We start from the raw sequence: 27,414 nt of genomic DNA, 5'->3' as shown, positions 1-27,414 counted from the left end.
TCGCGGCCGCGGTGCGGCTGGGGACCCGCGGTGCGGGGTCCCCGGGCTGTCAAGGCGAGAGAGCCCCGGGGCTGGGGCGGCGGGAGGGCTGGGCCCTCAGCCGGCGGAGAGGATGCGAGGAGCTTTCTTCTCTTTCTCTTCACGGAGCTTTGTTGAACTAGCTGTTGCTGCACAACTGCCGGGAGAATCCCATCGGTTTGCGTGGGGACCGCAGAAAGGGTGGTCCCGGGGGCTCTCTGTGTAAATAATGCGGTGTTGTGGGTCTTCTCTGCGGGCCACCCAGTTGGAACGTGCGTTCGTAGTTCCCCGTAGTTCCCCGTACAGGCCCGTTTCCCCCCGCCACTGTTGGAGGTTCACTTTTTATCGCTCATCGGAGGGGCAACATCTCCCCCCTCCCTCTGCCGGGTAAGCCGGTGGCCGATTATACCCCCTTATAGCAGAACCAATTAAAAAAAAAAAACAACAACCTCAAAGGAAAGCCTGTTGATTGGACGAAGCTTGTCGAAATTTGTACTGGTGGTTTTCTGGAAATGTGTGTGGTCAGCCGATCTGTGCGGTGGTGGTGAGCCGGCTCCGCGGCCCCGCAGGGAGAGGATTCGATCCCCATCCCAGGCCGTCGGGATCTCTGCAGTTTCCAGAGCTGGCAGGGGCTGTGAGTGCTGCTTAGGTAGGTTCCTGGAGAAGGGAGTGGCAGGAATTGCGAGTCGCTGCGTTGCGAGATTGGAGGGGATCTGCACAAAAATGACCAGACGGCTCCTGAAGTCAGCCACAGCAGCAGATTCAGAAACGGGCGGCAGCTGGATGTGCACCTTTTCCTGCACCGACGGGCCGCTTGAGTTGCTAGAGGAAAGGCTGGAAGAGAACAGGGACCCTTGAACAAGGCTGTCGTCGCCGCCTGGACCAGGATTTCAGGATTTCGCTCTCTGCTCGGATCAAGGGGCTTACTTTGTTCCCTCTTTTTCAGTCCTTGCACATATTCTGGATTGAAGAAACTGGTTAAGGATTGCTGAGGCTCAGATGACGGCAAAAAAAAAAAAAACACCACACAAAATCATCGTCTGAAACTGTTTTTTCAATACTTCTCATTTGGACCTGGAAAATAAGGAAGTACTATACCGGATGCCTTTTGGTTTTTCAGTCATCACTTTGGGAATCCTGAAAGCTGTGCCTGAACAACAGCCCCTTCTCCGTAATCCCGAAGAGTCCCAGGGGAGCCATCTAACAATTTGCATATTGCATAAGTACACATTTTTTGTGATGACCTGCTTCTGGCTTCCATAAGCAACGTGAAATAATGAACTTGAACTTACGTTGTTTCATGGCACACTGAGAGGAACATAATTGTAAGAACTATCCCTGGCTCTGGAAGTTGACAACATTGAATTCTATAAACTCCAAAAGGATGGAATTCAGGAGAATGGGTTTTAACACCTGTTTTCGTTTTGCCAACATTTCATGTTAATTACGGCCCCTGTTTTCTAATGTGAAAATCAAGCCTAATACTATTTTTCACTTCCGTTAATCCCACAATCTGCTGCCTAACCTTGAACTCTGAATTTATCAGGGATAGCATTCAGGACCTGGAAGGAATATCAAGGGGTCATCCGATCCTCTATAAATGTTGTCCTAACTCTGCCTTTCTTCCACACTATTGCTTGAGACCTCTTTATCTGGTTTCCTCTTTCCTTTGTAAGTCAGCAACCCTTGATCTAGAAATTCAAGGTCCAGCAGTCTGCCCAAGCTGCGACGAACACAGTTCACTGTGTTTTAAGTTTTTTAAGCTCTTGGCTGTTCCAGTTCTTTAGCAAATAGGCTTTGCCTCCAGGCCCCATTCATGATTTTTTTTCTCTACAGCCTACTTAATCCTTTAATTTATAAAATACTCTTCCGCGTTTCTCTGAAAATTTAAACAGTAGCAGGCCTCATTCCAATACATAATGCTAACACCAGCACCTGTTTTCTGTGTTTGCTCCTGCCTCTGAGGATCAGCTCCTAATTTTCCGTTCCCTTTCACAACTTTTTAAATCCACTGATTGTTTTCCAAAGTAATCGGTTAGTTAGGAGACCATGAACACTTTTTTCATAGCTCAGAAGTCACATCATGGTGTTCTTTCTAGTACCGTCTTCAGAGGTACTTACCTCCCATTATGACTGTTAGACCGTTCAACTCTGGTTTATGTTAGTTTTGATGTTACTAAAAAAGAAGGCTTGCCTGTTCATCTCAGGGCCTGTAGAAGTGCCTGTCCTTGCAGTTGACAACAGGTTGATGGCAATATATATGATACCGAATGTTTTAAGATTTTTTTCCCCCTTATTTCTTAAACATTCTTAGCCAAAATTCATTTGGCATGAAAAACATTTAAAACTCCAGGACTCAAGTTGCTGTATTTCTTGGCGTTACCAGCCTGTGAAAACTAAGGGGACCTTTATCCTTTTTTCTGCTAAATTCAGTATATTTTAGTGCCAGTGAGAGGGTATACTGTTTTCAAATGAATGGACAGAATTCCCTCTGACATTCCCCCTTCCTTCAGCACTTCCAGAGTTCGCCACTTGTGTGGAGAGGGGAGGGCAGTAATTTCTACCTGAGAAAGTTGAATACTGGAACATGACAATCTAGCTGCAATCGTGCAAGTTACCTCCTATTTCTACATGAGACCTGGCCTTAGGTGCCCTTCATTTCCTATGACAAGCCTCGGAGCAAGCAGTTCTCCAGTTCACCGCTAAAATCCAGATCATTTGGTTTCTTTCCTTCGCGCTAGATTCTCTTAACTTTGACCGACTCCATTCTTCATTCTCCTCAGGAAAGTGGAGAAGTACTTTTCTATGTTACTCTTAGTGTTCCTTGTAAACATTCTTGGTAATGCTTTTTCTCTTTGTACGTTCAACTTAGGCTTGTCTCCATATTGTATTTTATCTGACTTGTGCAATTAAGTCTTTTCGTTGATCTCCAACCTCCAACACAACTCTTAGCAAAGTTCCCCTTGCTAATCAGATTCTCTGTCACAGGAGTTAACATACTTCAGTATTACCCATCCCCATGCCCACCTAAAGGGATTGGCAATGTCTCACTAGAGAACCCTTCAGCATTTCTAAATCCGCTGAGAGTAATGAAGATAAAATGAAATTTAAGTAAATAACCAATCTGATCACCTTGTAAACATTTCACTAACTGGATGAGAACCCTTTTTGATAAATTTAGTCTGTCATTTTTAAATTTCCTGCAAAGGCTTCCTGCAGGACTTGTCACATTACCTGTCCTTAAAGTATTCGAAGAACTTTATCCTGGAGAGCAGTCTACAGCTTGTCATTGTCAAAGTCAAAGTAGACGTATAAACTTGAATGCCAAAAAAAAAATTTTAACAACTTCAGAATAATACTTAGAGCACTTAAGTTACAGTAACTCTTCAAATCAATGAAATCTTAATCACAAAAACTTCACCAGTGGACAAATGATAATTCTTCCTAATTTCCACATAGCCTTTAACAGAGGCTTGATAGCCTTGAAAGCAGTCATGTGGCCACGCTATGTAAGAAGTATACTTACCTTTATACTTCCGTAGTTTTGAGCAAACTCGTAGCCCAACAAAATGCATACCAAAAAATTACGCTTTAGGGGTCCTTAATATTTCTATGAAGTTACCATCATTTCTGTTTAAATTGCAATACAACAGAATTTAGCCAGTCGCCAATCCACATGGTAGGGTTTTATGGTCTGGAATGTTTGCTGTAATCTGTCTTCCTCTGCATCCTGCTTTATCTGTGCATTTCGTAACCATGATTGAACCTATGCCTCTGACTTAATGTCAGTCTTTACCATCTCGGTGTTGTCAGTCCTGTTGGCATTTCAGAAATTCTCATTAATTTTGAGGTATTTTTAATTTTGTGGGAGGTATTTTATATACTTCACCAAACCACAGCTCTAACTCATAAATCAAATTAAGCCCAATACACTTCGTGCAGATATGTTTACAAGCAGAATGAGGAGGTGACGAGACACTCCTTTATTTCTTGCTGCCCTTCCAGACTGCCCTTGGATCACTACGCATTTCCATCTGGAAGGTTGCTTCTCCACAGTGAGTTCGCATTACAGGAGGGTTTTCCTTCTTTGTTTCTCAGACGTGGTCCTGTAGACGGGAAGGAGCCTGGACACAGTGACACATTCACAAAGGCCCTGCAGGACCGCCATGGCTTATGATGACTCCGTGAAGAAAGAAGGTATGACCCCTTAATCTGAGAAGCATTCTAAAGGGGGTTTCCTCTTCAATACTTGCAGCCCATGGACATAGAGACCAGGACTGGCCATCACGGCCTGGACTCCCGAGTGATGGTCCAGAGCCGTATTATGACACTCAGCCTCACATCATCCCCCAGCTGGGCCCATGGAAGCGAAAACTGGGACAGGGTTCCAACCCAAGAGTCTGAAATTTAAGTCTCTGTGGTCTATCGGGGTGACCCCCTGCAGCACTCGTGGTCCTTGCCAGCTCCAGTGTCCAGGAGTGTGGGGATAGGAGTCATGATTTGGACCCCCACAGAGCACAGCGCATGAACCCTTATTTTTGCAGCCTTACCTCTGCAAGTTTGTGTCCACCTGCCAAATCACAACCAAGAAACCATGTCTGAGGACGCACATTGGGCTTTGTATAGCGTGGAAGCACTGTTTCTTCAGGTTCGGTTCTTGTGTTTGCAGCCAGGTCATCAGGAGATACACTTGTCCCCTCGGATCCTAGCCCTGTATTCCAGTGGACCTCTCGGAACATTGTAACTTGGAAGCGGAGGGCCTATTGCCTTACGCATGTGGCGATTTGGCTGTCGCTTACCTAATCTTTTCTCGTTTCCTTTTCCAAATGAACCCGGCTTTCAGATTGCTTCGATGGTGACCACAGCTCGGAGGACACAGGACTAGCTGCTGGCCGGAGCCAACGAGAAAAGAAACGTTCTTACAAAGATTTCTTAAGGGAAGAGGAAGAAATCGCTGCTCAGGTCAGAAATTCTTCCAAGAAGAAGTTAAAGGTAAATTCTACACATTTGAATTAGGAAAGCTTTTAACTAGCTCACCTCCTATTTCCTAGTACTTGAAGAAGGAAGTTTATTTTAAAGTGAACATTGTTTGCGCCTATTCTTAGTATTTCCCGTATTTTGCTTTGTCTTCCGAAGTCAGAAATCAGAGAACAAAATTGGTCCCCATCTTATCCATTGGTCAATTCTTCTTCCTCTCCAATTCCAGGATAGTGAACTTTACTTCTTGGGGACGGACACGCACAAGAAGAAGAGGAAGCACTCCTCTGATGATTACTACCATGGAGGTGAGGAGGGCAGGGCAGCAGGCGGGAGGAACACATCACTGGTTCTTGGAGTCGGGGTAGGGGAAAGGGATCCAGATGTTGCTGACTCAGTGGCCTATTTAACAGGACAGTGGTTCTTGTTCTGAGTGCCGATAAACCAGTGTGAAGGAGGAGAGAGGTGGAGGGCTGGTATTGTGGAGGATTCAGCATAGAAGAACAGTCTGCATTTGTGATACACCAGGTACCAGGTTCCTTCTCCCCCCCAATCATCCACTTATCTTCTGCCCATTGTTACCCAGCATCCCTTTTGCCATATGTAGTCCCAGGCCCGCTGGCCTGCACCTGTGGGTTACTTCTCAGTGCAGTGCATATCCACTCACAAGACCAGCCTTTCTTAGCTCTCTCATGCATATAGCTGATGAGACTAACCCTTTACTAGAATGGGCTCGTCCTGAACACAGAAACAGATGACACTCTGTCTGCAGTGTAACCTGAGTTGTAACTACTCGTAATCCCACAGCTTAGTCCATTCTTCTGGGTCTGCTCTCTCTCTCTGGTTGCTCGTGTAGTCTCAGTGAAGAGAACAACTTTAGTGGCAAGAACTGTGGCCGGGGTCAGGCAGAATCTACCAAGCCAAGAAGCACACGGGCGTCATCAGGAGTCAGTTGAAGGGGTCCCCCCTCAAATCATTTCTCTTAGCCTCTTCCTTGTGTTAGTTGAGTGTGTTGGGTGAGAGAGGAGACTTGTTGGAAGTTGGATTGTCGTGTGGACATGACTTCTCTTGATTGTTTCTAGATATTTCGTCTTTGGAATCGTCACAGAAGAAAAAGAAAAAGTCCAGTCCACAGTCTGCCGATACAGCTATGGACCTGTTGAAAGCTATCACTTCCCCGCTGGCCACGGGCTCCAAGCCCTCCAAAAAGACAGGGGAGAAGTCCTCCAGTTCTTCGAGCCACTCAGAGAGTAGAAAGGAACACCACAGGAAGAAAGTAAGTGGAAGCGGTGGGGAACTGTCCCTGGAGGATGGTGGTTCCCACAAATCCAAAAAAATGAAACCGCTCTATGTGAACACAGAGACACTGACCCTTCGGGAGCCCGATGGCTTAAAGATGAAGCTCATTCTCTCGCCAAAGGAGAAGGGAAGCAGCTCAGTTGATGAGGAGTCTTTTCAGTACCCCTCTCAACAAGCGACAGTGAAAAAGTCCTCTAAGAAATCAGCTCGGGATGAGCAAGGTGCTTTCCTCCTAGGACACGAGTTACAGAGCTTTCTGAGAACAGCCCGGAAGAAGCACAAGTCCATCTCGGACCCACATTCCTCTCCTGGCCCCGAAGGTGGTGGGTCGGACGCCTCCCAGTTCCCAGACTCCCACAGCGCTAACCTTGATCTTTCGGGACTTGAACCTATTCTGGTAGAATCAGACTCGTCCTCTGGTGGGGAGCTAGAGGCTGGGGAGTTAGTGATAGATGATTCTTACCGGGAAGTCAAGAAGAAGAAGAAGTCGAAGAAGAGCAAAAAGAAGAAGGACAAGGAGAAGCATAAAGAGAAGAGACACTCCAAGTCCAAGAGAAGCTCAGGACTTTCGGCCGCAGCAGTGGGAGAGGCCCCAGTGGCTCCCGGCCCTCCTCCCAGCGCCCCGCACGCTGGGGCCACCGCCCCTGCCCTCCCACTGCCCAGCCTCCACACAGAGGGGCACGGTGAGAAGAAAAAGAAAAAAGAGGAGAAAGACAGAGAGAGAGAGAGAGGAGAAAAGGTAAACCATTCTTTAAAGTGCGGTGGGTAAGCGATGACAGTAGTGAGCGGACTTGGAATTCAGCGGCTGAGGTGAGCCGTGGGGAGTGTGGCCCATCCGAAGGGGAGGCGCGACGTGTAAAATATTACCAGCGGCCAAAGTGTCTGGTGCAAAACTAAGAGCAATCTTAATTATTCGTGGGTTTTCATAACAGACCTGTTCTCCCATTGTGCCAAGCATAGGTTTAGGGACACCCTTGAAATTGGAATTCATGGAGGGAGCCTAAGCCACTTCCTTTCACTCAGCACTGGCTGCCTGGGGCAGTTGAGAGAGACAAAAAGGAACTCTGTGAGTTTAGTGTGAGAAACAGATTTTCAAAATGAGAATAACGATCAAGTTAACAGAATAAGGGAATGGCTTTCTGCTAACGGGGCGGTGGGGGGGCCACTTTCTGGTGTCAAATGTGTGTGCTCTCAACAGGTGAGTGCCTGCTGTCTACCAGGCCCTGTGCTGCAGTGCAGGTTCAGAGGGGCAGCGGGGCAGAGCTGAGTGGGATGTAGCTCCTGACCCCAGGGAGCGCACCGATTGCTGAGGAGATGGGAATGAGAAATCACCGGGCTTGGTTTAGCTTCTTTTCTGCACCTCGAGAAGCTTTCTAGCAGTTTATTAAAAAATGAACTTTTCCCCCTTTTATCAAAGGAATTACTATTACAGAAATTTAGAAATTGAGAATCATGGAAAGAAAAAGGTCAGAAAGGTTAGTTTTACCACCTGAGGACAACCATTGACTTCCTTTGTTTAGAGTTCTGCAAAATGAAATGTCAGATAAAGTCTGAAGGAGAACCTAAGAAGGAGAAGGTCAAGTGTATTAAGAATTTGGAAACGGGAGCTTTAGGGCTCAGCCTGTGACTGGGCTGCCAGTCGTGTTTCCCACGGCAGAGAGTGGCTTTTAAGTATGAACATCTCAGAAATGAAAAACGAAACTGTACCTTCCGAGCCAAGAATCAGTGTGAGCATGGAGAACTGCAGTGTCAGATACTAGGTCAGGTTTTACTCATTTTATTTGAAAATTGCTTCATGAAACTATTCTGTGTAAGATTCCATTTCTCCTGAGAATGTCCGTTCTAGTAATACGTGGCAATGCCATAAACTGACCTTACGGTGCTGAGTGCAGCAGGGCAGGGTGGTCGGCGAGAGCTTACAGAAGAAAAAGGATCTCGGTGCAAAGACGTACAAGGAGGCAGGAAGATGCTTAGAAAGTAGCACAGCGAGACTGCCGAACTCTAGCCCTTTGTTTCTACCTGCCTGATAGGTGTTTCCACCTGGGTGCCCTGGGTCCCTCGGTCTCTGACTAAGTTCATCCTCCAGACCCCCAAACCTGCCTCTCCTTCTCCATCCGCGTCCATGTTCTGTGCCCTTCCAGTCACCCCTACCTCAAGACCGTATGCTTCATCATTTTTCTCGACGCCTTATTATGAGACTTTTCAAACCAGAAGCTCTGAAGTGGCACAGTGAGCACAACATGCCACCCAGTGAGGTTCTGTGGTTATTATCCTACTGTCTCCCTTATGATACGTCTGTCCATCCATCTTCTACAAGTAAATTTTAGATATCACACATTTCATCGCTGAACACTTCAGCCTGCACATTATTAACTTAAGTTCAATGTTTGTTTTCACGGCTTTTTTTCTTGGTAACTTGACTTAACGTGCAAATGTACAGGTGGTCAGTGTGCCGTTTGGTGAGTTTTGATAAGGGCTTCCCCCTGTGTGACCAGACCTCTGTCACAGCCATGACCATTGTCCCACGCAGCTTTCTCCTGCCCCTTGCCAGGCAGTCCCCGCCCCCGGAGCCAGCCCTGTTCTGGTTTCTTCCCAGTCCTGTGGTTCACTTTTGCGTCTCCCTCTCCCTGCTCTCCCCCGCCTCTGTCTCCACTCCGTGCTGCGCCTGATGGTCTTCCTCCGTGACAACTTCCACGCCTTTAAAGGTCCTCCGTTACCACTACCCCGGCTTGGGCCTCATCCCTCCCCGTATATAAGGCAACACATGGCCTCCTTTCTGTTTCTTCTCCCATGCAGTTAGTACACCCTGATGCCAGAATGTTCTTAAGTTCCGGTTTGATGCTGACAGTCCTCTGGTTCAGCATCTTCAGTGGGTCCTTACTGCCCTGATGTTCAACCGTCAGCTCCAACAGGACCAGGATCATGTCTGTTGTGCTCTCCACCTCATCCCTAGGCCTGAACCCACAGTCTGGCCTGCTGTAGTTGTCCATGGAGACTTGTTGAATGAGTAAATCTCAAAGTCCAGACCCTTGGCCAAGCATTCATAATTGTCTGATTTAGTCTAAAGCCTCCCTTCTCAGCTGTACCCCTTAGTCTGCTGTACATGCACTGTATGGAGACCATTCTTGGCCCCTACATTCTTCCCGCTCTTCCTTTGCTCATTTTGGTAGTGATCTTCTCCTTGTTCTCCTTCACATATTGAAGCTCTGCCTGCCCTTCAAGACCTAATCAAATGCTGCGTCTTCCTTTTTTTTTTTTAACATTTATTTATTTTTGAGAGACAGACTGTGAGCAGGGGAGGGCAGAGAGAGAGGGAGACACAGAATCCAAAGCAGGATTCAGGCTCCGAGCTGTCAGCCCAGAGCCGCATACAGGGCTCAAACTCACGAACCACGAGATCATGACCTACGCAAAAGCCAGCCGCTTAACCGGTTGAGCCACCCCAATGCCACCTCTTCCAAGACGTCCTGCCCCTCCTGTTAGAATTAACTTGTGACTTCCCATGCCACTGGCTGTGGGAAGTCACTGCACTTAACTTTCCCTAATATTTGAGTTTTCTATGCATGTATTCCCATTTCCCCTGTTAAAGATGGTAAGCTCCTTGAGGGTGTCGTAGCTCCTTAGGGACCTTTGTAGTCACCTTACTGTTCCCTTCGTCTCCTCAGTGCCTTGGTAGGCACTTTGTGATAGATGTCAAGTGAATGAAAAAATGGGTGCAAATATAGTATTGAAAAGATGAGTCAGGAGCAAATTGTAAAGAATCTTAAATTAGTTAAGGATTTGACACTGGGCACTTTGGGCTTGTGAATGAGCAAGACTTGGATGTGCTCCACATGATCATGTAAGAATAAAATGATAGTGCGGTGACAGGTGGGTGATGCTGAGGAGAGATGGTGGCAGACCACGTAGGAGGTTATGGCCCAAGGTTTTGGGTGCCCGTAAAAGCCTGGTAGAGATTCAGAGGAGACTCTGAAGGGAAAACTGATAAGGTCTGGCAACAGGGCTTGGATCTGGGAAGGCAGAACCATAAATGAGGATAAAGATGCCCCTTAAGGTTTTGAACCTGGGTGCCTTAGAAAATAAAATTATAATCTCGGGTGTAGAACTTCCGTATAATTCCCCTGTGTAGCTAGCAGTTGCCAGTAAAAAATGAACTTTAGTTTATAGCAAAAATTGTATTAGGAATCACTATTTGATCACGACTGTCCAAACCTGAAGTAGTCATACTCTGAATGTAATCATTTATTGATCCAACAAATATTTACAGAACATGTACCATGTTTTTTTAAACCCGATCTCTGCATAATAATTTCCTGTGGAGTTAAAAAATCCTTTCCAGGGTTTTATTTCAGTATAGAAAAAAAACTGTCTAAAATCCTACCTAGAGATTGAAAGGAAGACTTCAGGAATAGCACTCCCCCAGCCTACAGCTAGCAGAGGTCGGCTGTCCCACTGGTAGGAACGCAGGAAGCCACTGTACGCTTTCTGCCTTGGACCCTATGACCACGACTGGCACTAAAGTAGAGAAGCAGGAAGGGTGTCTGGTTTGGGGGAAGAAGAGAAGAGAAGTCAGGCGTAGATTTTAGGATATAAGCTTGAAGCCATTCAGCATATCTAAGGCTAAGAGTGTGGGCTGGGGAGCCAGGTCACATGGGTTCAAATCCCGGCTCTGCCACTTACAAGCTGTGTGCTCTTGGGTAAGTGCCACAGCTTCTCCACACAGGAGTTGTGGATGGTGACACACCTGCCTGGGAGGGTCATTCAGGGTCAAATGAGATAATACATGGAAATGGCAACCAACCCCCTAGGACACCGTTGGAATTTTTTTTTTTTTTAAGATTTTATTTTAGAGTAATCTCTGCACCAGGTGTGGGGCTCGAGCTTACACAACCCCAGATCGAGAGTCGCATACTCTGCTGACTCAGCCAGCCAGGTGCCCCTGGGTATTTTACATACGAGTTTTCAGGAGACACAGCAGTATGGGACATCTGTCAGACACCTTAGGAACCACTGACTCCGGGTAATCCATGGTTGCCGCGTCTTCTCACTGCATTCCTTTCCATAAGGCCCTGTCTTTCCAGAGCTGGTCTTCTGTGATGGCTGCGATAGAAAGCAAGGACACATGGAAAGCCACGCCGGCACCCAGCTAAGTCTGGGAACTTTGGTTCCCCACGTTAGTGAGCATTCAGTAGGAGCTGTTTTAATTGTCCTCTCCAGAGAAGTTCCAGAGAGCGACGGAAACGCGAGAGCTGGAGCCCAGCAGAGCAGATGGTGCTAGGGTGAGGGCTGGGGGGCTCCTGTACAAGAAGTGAGGTCTTCGAGCAGAGCCCAGAACAGAATCTGGTTGGGTGCACACAGTGGGACGCCAGTAAAGGAGGAGGGGGCAGCTGTGTGGGAGGAGAAACCAGAGACGCATCCGTGTGACAGAAGTGAAGGAGCGGACCGTTGGAGAAGAGACTGGACTCCCGCTAGAGGGATGAGGAGTTCAAGTGCAGCAGGGAGACTGGGGGCCAGCCTGGCGGAGTCCATGCAGGAGTCAGGAGCGAGGGCAGCAGGGGGGGCACACTCGCTGGACAGTCTTGATACATACCCGGGGACTGAATTCTGTCTTCGGTGGAAAGTAACACTCTCAGTGTTGAGCCGTGTTCAGGAAGCGGCTTTTTGTTGTTGTGTTTGCGTGCTTGTATATTGGCTCATTGTGGAATCCTGCTTTCGAGGAAGGGGCGGAGAAGTCCTCGGGTAACATCTTGATGGTCTCCCCGTTAGGATCATCCCAGTGGAGGGGAAGCTCTTGTTTATACTGGAGAAGCAGGATCTGGTCACGTTGCAAAGACACCTTACTTTGGGTTTTACTCAATCACTGAAAGCCCATTCACTGCCATTCAAAATAATATCTGTGATGTTGCCGCTGCAGAGGCATGCCTTCAGTTATCTGTATGTTTCCAGAATGTTCATACTGCCTCTCAGCAAGCCGGGGCCAGCCAGATGCCCCATGTCTAGCACACTCAGGCATTGTTGATGAAGTGGTTCGCTGAAGTCTGAGCTGTAGTTAAACTCCCGGCATTCCATGAGTCCTCTCGCTGGTGAAACTGAAGTCGCTGCGTCTCCTGAGTGCCTGCCATGTGCCAGTCTCTCCTAGGCATCTCTCCTCTCGAACGGTCTTGACTGATGGGAGAGGCTGAGAAGACCAGGCACGGAGCTGGAATCTTAGCACAGGTCTCTCTGACCCCAAGCCTGGACTTGTTCAGTGATACCACGTGCCCTTCTAAACCTTCAAGAGATGGTTGTCCAGTGCCGTGTGCCTTCATCACAGCAGCAGTAGGTTTTGGGTTAAAGGAAACTGACGTAGTGGCTAGGGTCTCAGTGTCTGACTCATACCCAGTCCACCTCACCTGTGAGGATGCCATGAAAATGAGACAAGGGAATGTAGGGGACTCACTTGCACACAGTCCTGAGACTTTGTGGTCCATCTTGTACCTATTTCTTCACAACATGAGGATGCCAGGTACTCACCAGGTGCTGCGGATTCAAGATGAGTAAGGCACAGCACCCATGTCCTGCCAGCTCTGAACTCTGGGTGCGGGAAGAGGGATCAGAAAGTATTCAGTGAGTTGAGCCCCTGTGCAGGGGGAGCTGGGGTGCCAGCCATTTCCTGGACCGAATCCTAGAGCCAGATAGGAATTACCGGGTAGAAATGAGGAGTAGGCTTTCAGTGGAGGAGTGGAAGATGTGCGTGAAGGAACTGAGGTGCTAGGAAGCAAGGGGTGTTCGGAGCACCACGAGAAGCCGGTGGGCATGAGGTGGGGCCAGCAGAGGGCTGCAAGTAAGCGTGTGGACGGAGGAAGGGGTGGGGGAGCCGAGTGAGCTGGGAAACCAGGTCAGGGAGAGCGCTAGCTGTCACTCCCATCATGTTCCAGGCACCGCACTGGCGTTTTGTCTGTGGCGGATCAATGACTTTTCACAAGAACCAAGAGAGCGTAGGCATTGTCATCTCGAGCACACTCAAGGAAGTGAAGTGACCTGCCCAGGGCACAGTCCTGTTCAGTGGCAAAGTAGGCGTCCAAACCTGTGACTTGTGTGATTGCCGGACCTACGTTCCTCCTGCTTTACAGAGAGGAGGTTCCCTTCCACCCGGTGGGGCATTGTGAGAGGTAGCGCAAGTATAGGGTATGTTTTAGAAAAATTTCCACTCAGAATGGTTCAGATAAAAGGTTCGGTGTGAAAACCTTACTTTTCTGGCACCCTTTCCTTTAGCCAGGTCAGATTTAGGGATCTTGGTCAAAGTAGTTCACAAGAACATCAGATGATACCGTGGTTATAGGTGTGGGCTCCGAAGCCAGACTGGCTGCATTCCGATGCTCACCCACCACTCCTGCATGTATGACCCTGGATCTCAGTTTCCTCATCTTTAAAATGGCAGTGGGGTTACCTGGGTGGCTCAGTCGGTTGAGTGTCCAACCTCAGCTCAGGCCCGTGATCTCATAGTTTGTGGGTTCAAGCCCCACGGCAGCCTCTGTTGCTGACAGCTTGGAGTCTAGTTCTGATTCTGTGTCTCCCTCTCTCTCTGCCCTTCCCCCACTAGTGCACGCACAGTCATTCTCTCTCTCTCTCTCTCTCTCTCTCTCTCTCTCTCTCTCTCTCTCTCTCTCTCAAAAATAAATAAACATTAAAAAAATCACAATGGTAGTGATGGGGTGCCCAGCTGACTCAGTCAATAGAGCGTGCAACTCTTGATCTTGGGCTCATGAGTTTGAGCCCCAGTTTAGGTAGAGAGATTACTTTAAAAAGTTAATAAAAATTATAAATAAAACAGCAGTAATAATAGAATTTACTTCATAGAGTTGTTGCAAGGTTTAAATGAGTTTCTACAAGTAAAGCTATCCTACAGTATCTCCTGAATGGTATTAGTATCAGTGAAGTAGGTGGAGTCTTGTCATCAGCAGAAGAAAGCAAAGCTTTATTTTTAAGATTCATAAGCATGTCTTGCCTTAATCCCAAGATGTTTTATCCTTTAAAAATTCTTAACCTAGAGTCTTGGGTGGGCTTGAAGAGGGATTTTCGTCAGATTGTCAATGAGTTCTATTTCCGAAAAGAGTTAAACACGACTACTTTATAAAACACATAAAGAAGTTTCCTCTTTGAGGGTTCCTAGGTGGATCTGTTGGTTAAGTGTCTGACTCTTGATTCTTTCTGGCTTAGGTCATGATCCCAGGGTCGTGAGGTCAAGCCCTGCATTGGGCTCTGCACTGAGTATGGAGGCTACTTGGGATTCTCTCTGTCCCTCTGCTCCCTCCCCCACTCATGCTCTCTTTCTAAAAAGAAAAAAAAATTACTCTTTGAAAGGTCTTGATATTGTGATATATGTCACCAAACACTTAAAAGAAGGTTCTGGCTGCAAAATTACATTGTGAGTCACACTTAGTGGATTTGTTGGCAGTCATCTGCTACTAATAATAAAGTATCCAAGTTTTTGAAATATTAACATTTTATTAGGAGGAGTCAGTGTAGCTCTGGATATATAACCACTGTGATCCGCTTCCAATAATGCATGTTTTCTTGCATTAGAAAGTCTAGAGTAGAATTACTGGCCTTCCATTTGGAGTCATGTGGAAATGTGTTGTGTGCATAGAGATCATCCATTTTTTGTGTATGTCTAACTATTAACCTACCTTTAGAAAAATCCCTGTGCCCTGGAAAACGTGTAACCATGAAGCTTGAATTCCAAACGTTAGGTCCCCAGACAGGAGTTGCATTTTGCACGCGGTCCGGTTCTAAGGTCAGCACATCAGGTGAGAATTGTAAGTAGTCCAGGTTTCCTGGTAAACGCCTCAGCAAGGTGGCTTCACAACCGAAAACTGACAGACTGCGCATCCAGCCGAACGTCAGCCCCGTGCAGCCGGGCTCTTCTCGGCCCCAAGGGAAGTCGCTGGTGTCGGCTCAGAAGCCAGAATGACTCTTTGTTCAATATGTCAGCTACAGACATCAGAATCACACACACACACAGACCTAATCCGGGACAAGCAGCTTTATGTTCTTTGTCACACTCGCTCCATGAAATCACCCCAACTAATCAGTCTCTCTCTCTCTCTCTCTCTCTCTCTCTCTCTCTCTCTCTCTCTCTTTCTCTCTCTCTCTCAAATGGCCAAATATAGAACTTACATGAACTCCTGTCTGTGTAGTGTCCCTCCATTGTATCTGGGGCCCAATAAAGGGGGATTTGGAAGAGGGGAGCGTTGGTTTAAAACCTTGGAACATTTGGGGATATGACTGCTCCTCAATAACCCAGTGCGGCACCCAGAACTCACTTCTGTAGCATCTCTAAACAGGACGGGCTTCACCAGAAGAATACTAAAAATAGGACCTTTGCTGATTAAATGAAATTGTTAAAGCATAAAGCCCTTGCTGCTATTTTCTTTATCTGATTTGGGCCTGCTGATTTCACTTTATCCTTCACCAAAATTCCCTATTTTAAAAAAAAGCTTATATTGGCTTTTTGGATGCTACAATTTCTTTTTTGAAAGATACACAGGGAAGAGAAAGAACTCACAGTAGTTTTCCATTGTAGCATAACAGATGACCGCAGATTTAGCCGTGTGAAACAACATCCACTATTCGCTCCCGGTTCTGTACATCAGAGGTCCAGATAGGGCTCAGCTGGGTCCTCAGTCTCTCCCAAGACTGTATCAGGGTGTTGGCCACAGCTGGGTTCTCCCCTGGGGCGAGCGAGGGGTCCTCTTCAGGTTGTTGGCAGTTTATTCATGTTGTTGGCAATACTGTGTTCATTATAGTTGTAGAACTTGTGACAACCTCTTTTCCTCAAATTCAAGGTCAGCAGGACAGTGTCTCCTGTTGTGTCTCACCCCTAACAAGGGCTCACCTGACTGACCACAGTGATAAGTCAGGCTCAGTCAGGATGGTCTCCCTGTTGATTAACTAGGATTCAACCTACTAGGGACCTTAACTAGTGTGCAAAGTCCCTTTTGCCATGTAACATAACAGCCACGGGAGTGGTAGTTCTGCTCACACTCGTGGGGATGGCATCCAGGCCGTGTGTAACACCAGGGGGCAGAAATCTTGGGAGCCATCTTGGAATTCTGCCTGCTGCAGAAATACAACTGTCCTCACGTCACCGCACACCTACCGAAGTGCCCGGTACTGTCTGATTAATTCCCACCTCTGAGTTATGGTATTATCCAGGCTTTACTCAGAGGGAAACTACAGCTCAGGGAAAAAAAGCAGGTTGTGTTGCTAATAAAGAGTATGGCCAGGATTCTAAACTAGATCTGTTAGCCTCCAAAGCCCAGGCTCAGGTTATTTTGTCATATTGTCTTGCAAAATCCTGTCACTCCTTCCTCCCTGCTTGTGGAGGTATCATAATACAGTAAAGAATAAACATGCTTCAGGTAGCACAAAACAATTTGCTGAAGTGAGAAGGGTTCATCTTACACTGATTACTGAGGAATTGTCTCCAGCTGTTTACCTACTTCTCACACAGGAAAATTATAAGACTAGAAATCAAAAGTAAAGGAACAAAATGAATAGATTTGGCTCTTGGCTTCCTGGTTCCAAAGTAAAGGGAAATGATACGATTCTTCTTTTCAAAGAGGAGAAAAATAGACCCGTAGTTCTCAAACACGTAACGTGGGGTTGTATGTAGGTGAATGAAGGGCTTTACACGTGATTATCAAGTAGCCACTACAACCTGGAAAATCTAGAAATGATTTAGCTTGTGGGTTTTTCCTTCCAAAGTAAAACTGGGGGCACCTGGCTGGCTCAGTCGGTAAAGCATGCAACTCTTGATCTCGGAGTTGTGAGTTCAAGCCCCACTTTGAGATTCCTAAAATATAAAATCTTTTCAAAATAAAAATAAAAATAAGCTGATATTTATTAATTAAATACTAAATATGATTAGAAGTGAAGTACAATGGAAAGCTAACCTGTTTAGGAAGCTGATGGTGCTCAGAACTCTTCCCTAGATGACAAAGCACAGGTCTCATTTCTGTTCTGTAACCATGATGCAGGGTCACTCAGCCTGTGTTCTAATGCGGTCTTACCTGTTCTGTTTTCACGGGGCACCAGCCAAAAAAGAAGAACATGTCTGCCTACCAGGTGTTCTGTAAAGAGTATCGCGTCACCATCGTGGCTGACCACCCAGGTATAGGTAAGGACGTGTCTCACCTCCAGTTTTGGTCCTTTCCAGCCGTATCTCTGATTAATTCAGCCAGTCAGCAGGCAGCTGCTTCCTCGGATACCAAAATAGCACAAATCTCCTTTCACCACCCTCGGTTCTGAAGTCACTCTAGATTCTGTCTTAGTCCACCCCATCCATAAAAGAGAGAAGCTTTCAGTTCATATCTCTTAAAATGAGAAAACGGGAAACTGAATAAAATTAAATGTCAGGGAGCCCCGCACAGAAACGCGCAGTTGTTTGCTGCCAAGGTCCTACAGCCGACCTTTCCCTTAATCTGGCCCCTGGGTGTGAGTCACAGCGAGATGACTCGCGTTGCTTCTATCTGTCTCTGTGTCCGAAGTTAGTGAGGTGAGAACAACACTCCCCACAGACCTTGACAAGTCACTGAACCTGCACGCATCTCATTTGCCTGATGTGTCCGGCGGCATCCAGGTTGTCGTGAGGCCCGCGCGAAGTGCCATGGCAGGTGCAGGTGCTTTATAAGGCATGACCTTGCCGTTCAGATGAAAGGGCAGCGTTACACTTCTAGAGGATTGCTTCTGGGCTGCTCGAGGGAAATTCTTTGGTTCTCCGCTCTTAAAACTTGGTAAAAATCTAACATTTTTTATCAAATTCTACAGAACATGTTTTCTTTAACCTAAGTTGCTAAGCTTTGTATAATGAGATCGAATTAAAAGACCCCAGAACGATGCTGAAGGGAGAAATCTCTGGAGAACAGATGTGTGAGGATTTGAGCCGCTCTCATGGCCGCCAAAATAGCCCCTTCCTTCCCTGGAGCAAAGAGTCCAGAAAAGTGACGGGACTTTGGGGTTTTAGTTTGGTTTTCTGAAAGAACCTCGTGCTGTTTAAATCTGAGCTGGGAAGTCCTTCTTCTAGTTTTTGCTCTTTATAGTCTGTTTGGTTTATAGTCCAACCTTTACTGTGTTGCGTTTTTTACTCTTTCATGCCAGACTTCGGGGAACTCAGTAAAAAACTGGCAGAGGTGTGGAAGCAATTGCCAGAAAAAGACAAACTGGTAAGTACGCTTTCTTACAAACACGGTTTTCATTGCTTTAGGCCTTGCAAAATATGTAATTCTCCGATAGCCCATCAAGCCAACAGTGAAAATAGTTTTAAAAAAAAGTTAAAGATCAATAGAAAATGGTTTGGCAGAGGGCATTAACATGGGCTGGTGCCAGTTTAGTGTGGATTTAACTGCATAGAGGCTGTCTTTTCAGGCCTCATCTGGTTGTTTTCCAACAGCCTTACATTTGAGCCAAAAGATGACCTAAGTCGGGGAATGGTTAAAGGGTTAAAGGAGAATCTAAAATCAGACCCCTTTCTTGCAAACAGCCACTGGTCAGTAAAGGTCCAAGAACTGAGGAAGGTCATCTGCGTCGTGGTTACTGCAAATTAGACAAATACGGGCTGTGTTTACTGGGTGAGTGGGTTGAAGGCCGTCATCCTTATCAGCCATTACCAAATATACCCTCCTACCAGGAGCCAGGAACACAATGATAACTAGTCCTGTCAGAGTCATTCAAGGTCACTTTCCAACTCTGTAATTGGAAGGTTGGTCTAGGGACTAGAATTACTGTCTTGCTTTACAGCCCAGCTCATCTTAGTGAAGCAATGAAATTATTGTCCTCCGGGTAGGTTATCTTTAGTCTCTGTTTGCCATGTCATTGTCATCCTGTTAGTGGCCTTGCAGATCAGAACTGTTTCAACCACATGGACATCATACTGAGCCAGATGTTTACCCTATGATTTTCCGTTTCCACCTTAGTGATCTCACAGTCCCTGCTGAGACCTGACTTTTAGCTGTCCTCCACTGAGATGTCACTGTAGTCACCATCTGAAGCCTGTTCCATACTCCTCATCTTCAAAGTTAGCATTAAGGGGCACCTGGGCGGCTCAGTCAGTTGAACATCCATTTGTCTTCCACTCAGGTCGTAATCTCACAGTTCATGAGTTCAAGCCCCACATCGAGCTCGCTGCTGTCAGCACTGAGCCCGCTTCGGATCCTCTCTCCTCCCTCTCTTCCCCTCTCCCCTCTTTGCCCCTCCCCTACTCATGCTCTTTCTCAAAAATAAACATTTTAAAAAAAAGTTAGCATTAACCCTCTGTCTCCCCCTACCAGGATTCCCTTTCCCTTTCTCTTCTTCATTCTCCTCTTCCATGATGGCTTCCCTTTTACCTTTTGTCCTGATTCATTTATCATAATTTATTTTGATCTGATCTGATTGCAGATTTGGAAGCAGAAAGCTCAGTATCTGCAACACAAACAGAATAAAGCAGAAGCTACAACTGTGAAGAGAAAAGCCTCCTGCTCAGAAGTTCCCGTGAAAGTAAAAGGTAGGGACTCCAACTCTCTTTTCCTGAGAACATGGTGAATTTTACTTCCTAACTAGGAAATTGGGAGAGCAGCCTGTGTCAGATCTTGATATCTAGGTATTATTACTGAATATAGCAAATTGCAAAATAAAATAAAATAAAATCAGAAAATATAAGTCAGAAGTTAGCAAACTTTTTCTATAAAGGGGCAGAGAATAAATATTTTAGGTCTCTGGGCTATAGGCACTCTCTGTCACATGGTCTTCTTTATTTTGTCTACAACTATTTAAAAACATAAAGCCATTCTCAGCTCCCAGGGTATGCAAAAACATGTACAGATTTGGCCCACAGTCCAGTTTTGCTAATGCCTGCTATATTCATAAAAGGGGAAAATCAGGAAGAACATGTCTTTTTTCATTTTTTTTTAACATGTATTCATTTTTTGAGAGACAGAGCATGAGCTGGGAAGGCTCAGAGAGAGAGGGAGACACAGAATCTGAAACAGGCGCAGGCTCTGAGCTGTCAGCACAGAGCCTGACGTGGGGCTTGAACCCATGAACTGCGAGATCATGACCTGAGCCGAAGTCAGTCACTTACCTGGGCCACCCAGGCGCCCCAAGAAGAACAGTTTTGTGGTGCTCCAGGCCATGGGTGAGCTTTATCTCTCTATTTCGTCTCTGTTCTCAGCTTCCCCTGCAGGAGTGCTGTCACCCCAGAAGAAATCCCCACCCACCACCATGCTGTTACCAGCCTCGCCAGCCAAAGCCCCCGAGACAGAGCCCATTGACGTCGCTGCTCATCTGCAGCTGCTGGGAGAGTCCCTGAGCCTCATTGGACACCGCCTGCAGGAGACCGAGGTGAGGGAGGCTGTGCGCATGGCCCCAGTTTCTGATACAATGTGAGTCCGTCTCCTCCTTCCACGTGCGCCCAGCCAGCAGCTCCTGCTCTTCCGTGGGAGATTATGCCAGGTGCTCAGGATACAGTGACAGAACCATACGTGCTCGGAAAACCCCTAGACACCAGGACATCTACTGACTCTCAGAGTCTCCGCTTATCCCATCCTGTTGAACAATGGCACAAACAGAAGTTAGGGTGTCCTATGTTTTTTTTCCCAATTTTTATTGAGATACGGTTGACCTATCATCCTGTAATTCATTTTGATTTTTTAAAAATGCAGTGGAGATAATGAATACAAATCCCATGGAAGTTTTGATCATTGTACTTCTAAGAGAGTTTTGATTTTTCCGCACATTTCCAGCAAGGTCTTAAGTAGACTAAATTGTAGAGGGGATTAAGACTTCCTGCACTTCTTTGAAAATAGGGAGCAAATAGGGAAACGGAGGTTCTTGAGCTCTTCATTACTCCGCGCTTGAATTATGCAGTGCTGTGCGCCCCAGGGAGATCTTTGTCCTTTTAAGCTTCAATTTCAAAATCACTTAACCTGAAAGGCTGTCATGTTCCATTTCTATTACCATATTCAATTTCTAATCATATTGTCCCCTTGGCTAACTCAGTAGTGTAACATTTCAGTTTTCCACTGGGTCCTAATAGGACATTTCAGCAAAGAAATCAGCCTCTGCTGCTAAAGCCATAAAAATTGGTGTGGAATATAAAATTATTCACATGCTTCTCTGTGGAAGTTGAATTGTTATTCAACAAATAAAATGTCAAAGGCCACAAAAGATGAAGGTTACCTAAGATTTTTGGCTAGTTTTAATAAATTAGCAGATTTCAAAACAACTAGGGTATTTTCATATAGATTCAGATATTTAAATGGATATAGATATTTCCAGAGTAAAATATTCTGGAATTCTTACTTATTTTTCATATTTAGTCATTCTTAGTTTCCTAAAAAGTTAGAAGTGAAAATGATTTGTCTTATGCACATTCCATATTCCAGACTTCCCCTAGTACTTCCATTTAGTTTAGAAACTATTTGTTGAGTACCTAGGCATTATTTCAAAGACTGGTGGGAGGAGGGACACGTGGGTGGCTCGTTCAGTTGAGCTGACTTCATCTCAGGTCTTAATCTCATGGTTTGTGAGTTCAGATCCCACGTCGGGCTCTTTGCTCTCAGCACAGAGCTCACTTCAAATCCTCTGTCTCCCTCTCTGTGCCCCTCCCCCTCCTCCTCAAAAATGAATAAACGTTTATTAAAAAAAAAAAAACTTGTGGGACCTGAAAATCTGACTTGCTTCCTGATGGTTTCCTATCATCAGGAAACTTACGGTCTCCTTGGAAAGATAGAACAGACACCTAACTAGTAATTAAGGGGTGCCTGCGTGGTCCACTCAGTTAAGCATCTCACTCTTGATTTCAGTTCAAGTTGTGATCTCACAGTGTTCCCTCACATAAGGAACATTGATGTCCACAAGTCACTCGTTTATAGATTGGATACCAGGAGCCTAATAACATTAAGTGACAATTACAGATTGACACTCTGTGCCTCACTCCTGACCTTGTCTCCCGAGGCTGGCTGATGCAGTGAGAGGAGCTAGAGAACAGGGAGAGCGAGGGGGTAGGGGGCATCAGGAGGGTTCTGTGGAAGGGGGGTGCTCTTCTAGCAGGGCCTGGAGGGATCTGGAGGGTTTTGTCTCACGGAGATATTGGCAAGAGACCTTCCAAAACCAGAAAACAGTGTGCATCTCTGTTCCTCAAACTCAGGGCCTTCTACAGAAATGGGTGAAAGGAAACCCCCAAACCCACCTTAACCAGATCCTTTAGCTGGTTTATATATTGGGATTCCACATCTGGGGTTTTTTACATTTTTTATTTAAATTCCAGTTAACATACAGTGTAATATTAGCTTCAGGCATACAATATAGTGATTCAGCACTTCCAAACTTCACCGGTCCTTGTCCCCTTCCCCTATTTCACCCAGCCCCCCACCCACCTCCCCTCCAGGGACCAGCAGTGGGTTCTCCATAGGTAAGGGTCTGTTTCTTGATTTGCCTCCCTCTCACTTTTATTTTCCCCTTTGCTCATTTGTTTCAAATAAAACATCAGGTTTTATTTGAAAAGAGGATTTTTACTCCTAAAATGATGAAAATTTAGACCATCTTACACATAAGGTGGAGGAAGGCTGAAAATTAAGGCTGTCGGGGTACCTGGGTGGCTCAGTCAGTGAAGTCTCCCACTTTGGCTCAGGTCATGATCTCAAGTTTGTTGGTTTGAACCCCATGTCGGGCTCTGTGCTGACAGCTCAGAGCCTGGAGCCTGCTTCCGGTTCTGTGTCTCCCTCTCTCTCTGTCCCTCCCCCTCTCATGCTCTGTCTCTCTCTGTCTCAAAAATAAATGAAACATTAAAAAACAATTTTTTTTTAAAGAAACTTAAGGCTGTAGCCCAAATTACCGGTGGTCTTGGATGCTCTCAAGTATTTATACTTCTCTATTGAGGAACTGCAGGGGTTTTTGTTTTTTAGGGGGGTTTTTTTGTTTTTTGTTTCGTTTTGTTTTTTGAGTAGGGAGGGATGTGATCAGCGCTCTCATTTGGTTTTCTCTGGAGGTATCTTCATTTTAGATTGGGAGTGAGACCTAACTTTGGGAGAAGTTAAGGAATAGTAATGCAGTCCAGACACGACAAAGATTTGAATTAAGTCAACAGATATTTATTGAGGGCTTCCTCTATGCAGAGTACCAGTAATAAAAAGGAATACAGTGTGGTTCCTGCCCTCGAGTTGCTTATAATTCAGTAGGAGAGTCCGACAAAATATTAGCTGTGATTAACTGTAGGGCAAAAGTAACGGAATGATATTATTAATTGCTAGCTGGCTGACTCCTTACTCAGCCAGCTTTGGTTCAGAGCGCTTTCTATCGATTCTTTCTTGTAATTCATGCTGCAGCTTTGGGGAGAATTTTTGTTCCCCCTCTTTTATAGAAGAAAACCCAGATGTAGAGAGACTAAGTAACTTGCTCTGGAGTTCAGCCCCTAAGTGCTACAACAGAGGCCTGAATTTGGTCCATGCTCTTGACCCCTTGCTGCACGGCCCCCCTGCAAGGAGGAGAGGGGAGGGAAGAGTCGGCGATGGCACGGCTGTGAGACCGGACGGTGGTGTGAGTGGTGGTGACTTCGCAGAGAAGGGGTGCCAGGAGTGGGGCAGGTGGGTTCTCTTCACAGCGTGTTGGGATTTGGAAGCATCCGAACTGAGACACCTAGCAGGCAGCCAGAAATGCGGTTTGGGAGGCGAAGATGTTGATAATAGTGGTAATACTTACTGACACTTTTTGAATACTTAACCGTGTACCGAGCACCATCCCAAGTACCTTGTACCTATTATCCTGTAATCCCCGCTGCGCAGGCTGCTGTACGGGCGCAGCTTATGCAGCACCGTGCCCCAGGACGGAAGCAGTGCGGGGGGGCCCCTTCTCGGACAGACTGTGCTGTGTCCCTGGCCGACACGGCCCCACGGGGCTCCTAGTTAAAGCAGATGACACAAGAGCAAGGCAGGCGCACCTGCAGCAAGCGGTCGTGTTTCTTACCTTTCTGAATCACAGGGAGACATTATGAATTGGGCAAGGTGGTAAAACTTGAAATGAACTAAATTCACTTCTTTCTGAGGGTGAACAACTCAACCCAGACAAGTGGTATCCCCAGCCGTCTGAAAGGCCTGCCCGGGGGGACCGGTGCGTGTGCGCGTGTTAGATGGTAGCGTGCAGGGCTGTAGAACTCTCAGCTCTCACATGTGAGCTAGATTTGTGGAGTTCATAAGAAAAGTACTTTTGCACACATGACCTCCACAAATCTTCCCGGGAGCTCTCCGGAGGAGGGAAGTCCTAGGTTGCACAGAGGATAAGATGGGTGAGGAATATAGAAAGGGAACCTGGGAACATATTGTAAAAGTTTTCTTTTTAAACAACTTACAGCGTTCCCAAAGCAGATACCTCCCGTTTCTGCTGCAAGTTGCATAGCACGGGCAGGACATAAAAGAGCCATGTGAGGAAACCACCAGAACGTGGAGGGAGCCCCAGGAGTGGCACTCGATTCCAACCTGCTCTCCCTTACTGCTCTCCTTGCAGGGCATGGTGGCCGTGTCCGGCAGTCTGTCCGTGCTTCTGGATTCCATCATCTGTGCGCTTGGCCCCTTGGCGTGTCTGACCACACAACTACCTGAACTGAACGGCTGTCCCAAGCAGGTCTTGGTGAGTTTTTCCAGCCAGACCCCTCAGGGGCCACAGAGGCCCTGCCTTAACGAGCTCTAAGGGCACAGGCTGGTGAGGCTTCCTGGCGGATGGCGCTCCCTCCATGTCGTGGCCTAAGAACACGGTCCTGGGCCACTGAATACATGCTGTGCTTTCCGTGTTGCCTCTGTGCTCCTCTGCACACAGACGGGGCAGGGGCTTTGGCCTCTTTTCCACGAGGATTGCCGGGAAGAGTCTGGCCGGTGCCGGCTTCACTCTCTCTCGGTTTTCCTTCCCCTCTCTCCCTCTGAACAAAGAAATAGGGCTCAGGGGACTGAGGTAAAGTGCCCTGCAGCTGAACCTTGTCCTTTGTCTTGCAGTCAAACACTCTAGACAACATTGCTTACATCATGCCTGGGCTGTGACGGCGACGGGCCCCGGGACAGAGACCTCATCCTCCCCCACTGCTGGCGTGTGTGTGCGTCGGTGCTCCAGACCGCTGGTCTCCGGGCGCAGGCTTCAAAGTTTTCTATATATACATATGCATATATATATATATGTGATGTACAATATATACATAGGACTGTAACTACTTTGCTTTTAATAATTTTATGAAATGGCAAAGGTTTAGCCAAGAGGAAACCTTGGCATGAATATGGACTTGGGATTCTTTTTTCTCCTGTGGTGGATAAATCTGCCTTAAAAATCAATGTAACTTGGGGGCTGGGGGCTTGTTCTGGGTGCCAGGGGCATCTCTTTATATGGACAGCTAAAAATGTGATTTTTTTTTTTCCAAACTCAGTTGTACCTCCAGACCCATCACTGACCATTTGCCTTACCTGTCTTATAGTCTGAAACGGAATAGGAAAAATTATGGGAAGATGCCGGTTGACTGAGAGTGCAGAAAAGCCTTGCAGTGTGAAGTGACCTAGGTAGGAGGGGACAGCCTCGTTTCCATCTCCCAGTTACTGCAGTGGCGTAGGCGAGCTGCGTAGGGGGTTCATTCGTTTCCTGCTATTCCAGTGTCCATGTCTCAAATTTTATCGTCATCATCGGTACCATTAGCAGCCTCAGTAGGGGCCCAGCAGCGCGAAACACCTCGGAGAGAGGGTGATGCTGTTACTGCACAGCTTGAGCGTGTATTGTGAGCTGACCCAGAATACTCCATTTGCAGAACTAATTGCTGGTATCTTCCATTGGCGGCATTCACTTAGCCACTGAGTCCTCACAGGTTTTGCTGCTTAGTTGCTTGATGGTTGTGGAAGATGAACTTGGCCCAGCATGGTTCTTGGGTCCATCCAGTTGGCTCCCCTGGTGGGCGGATACCCAGTGTTCTGCATTCCACACGTAAGTGAATTGCAAAAAACAAAAAAAGTACTCGATTCTCATGTAGGTTTATTTATGTGCGCGTGTGAATGTGTGTTTTAATTATGTGTATTTAACTCTTTAAAATCTCTTAGATTTTAATTTATCCTGTAAATTTCTGTATATATAATTTAATAACAGAAGCCTCCACCAGCAACGGCATGTGAAAGATACAGATTTGTCATTTCTTCCCTCCTCCTTTCCTCTGATCCCCTCTGAAAACTCCCAGATCATCTACATTTTAAGGTATCATGCCTCAAAAAATGAATCATTATGTCAGGATTCTAATTCTTTATAATTCAGTAATGTCAAGAAAGTAAAATTAAAAGGAATGTTACCATTCCCAGCTCCCCACGTTTCCAGAGAACCAGAATTTTGCTTCCCAGTTCCAGAGAAGACAGCTGAGCACTTGAAGGTTGTTTTTCAATTTGGTGTGAGGTTCCGGCCAAAACTAAGCTCTGGGGGACTGCGCTTTCTTCCCCTGGCCTAGGCGGGGCACTGCAGCCCCAAAGTAGATCTTTGGGGACCCTGCAGCCGGCCTGCATCCTACTTCATCCCTTCCCTTCTCCCCACCCGTGTGGCACAGGGCTTTGCTCCTGAAGGTGCTCTAGCTGCTGACTGGCCCTCCGCTCCGAGCAATGGCGAAGTTTAGTTGGGAAATCAGAAGGAAACGGGTATGTTTGGGAACCAAGATCAAGAGCAGATCTGGGTTTGATTTCTTGTGTTAGACCTTGTGCCACACCTCATCTGTTCCCGTGGAAGGTTCCTGTTTGACACAGGGTATCAAGGAGGGCCCTTGAAGACCTGGGTTAGTACCGAAGAAGTCCTCCATTGTCATTCGTGCACATTAATGAAATCCTAATGAGGACCTGCTTTTTGTTTGTTTGTTTGCCTTTAAAACCCAACCCTATTGTATTTGTATTTAAATTTGTACACATTTGTATAATAATCTGTACCTTGTGGTATTTGGTACTATTAGAGGAAAAACTTTGGATTCAGACCTTCTTGCAGTTTTTATATCATTGTTTTATTTTGTTTTTTAAATAAATCCTAGCGGTTTGATCCAAATCCCATTACAGTTGTATAAAGAAATAAAATTTTGTACTTATATTATTAAAAATCACATTTTTAATA

The 27,414-nt window shown here is 46.4% G+C and overlaps 1 protein-coding gene across 5 annotated transcripts in view; it reads left to right on the top strand.

The window, feature by feature from the left end:
* The window catches only part of HMGXB4 (HMG-box containing 4), a 27,654-nt gene extending 240 nt beyond the window's left edge, over positions 1-27,414 (top strand). Inside the window, exons 1-11 of one of the 5 annotated variants that reach the window (XM_029953978.1) lie at positions 96-1,343; positions 4,117-4,215; positions 4,862-5,010; positions 5,225-5,303; positions 6,078-7,033; positions 17,374-17,455; positions 18,436-18,500; positions 19,714-19,819; positions 20,486-20,655; positions 24,814-24,936; positions 25,296-27,414. In XM_029953978.1, the coding sequence (XP_029809838.1) occupies positions 4,185-4,215; positions 4,862-5,010; positions 5,225-5,303; positions 6,078-7,033; positions 17,374-17,455; positions 18,436-18,500; positions 19,714-19,819; positions 20,486-20,655; positions 24,814-24,936; positions 25,296-25,340 (1,806 nt within the window). In that variant the 5' untranslated portion in view covers positions 96-1,343; positions 4,117-4,184 and the 3' untranslated portion in view covers positions 25,341-27,414. Of the gene's footprint in view, positions 1-95; positions 1,344-4,116; positions 4,216-4,861; positions 5,011-5,224; positions 5,304-5,408; positions 5,524-6,077; positions 7,034-17,373; positions 17,456-18,435; positions 18,501-19,713; positions 19,820-20,485; positions 20,656-24,813; positions 24,937-25,295 lie in introns of those variants that run through there. The other 4 variants (XM_029953979.1, XM_029953981.1, XM_029953977.1 and 1 more) reach the window with 4 other exon arrangements.

The sequence above is a fragment of the Suricata suricatta genome, chromosome 10 (assembly GCF_006229205.1).
Source record: "Suricata suricatta isolate VVHF042 chromosome 10, meerkat_22Aug2017_6uvM2_HiC, whole genome shotgun sequence".
Lineage (NCBI taxonomy): Eukaryota > Metazoa > Chordata > Mammalia > Carnivora > Herpestidae > Suricata > Suricata suricatta.
The sequence above is the reverse complement of the archived record's forward strand: the minus strand, read 5'-3'. Positions and strand labels throughout refer to the sequence as shown.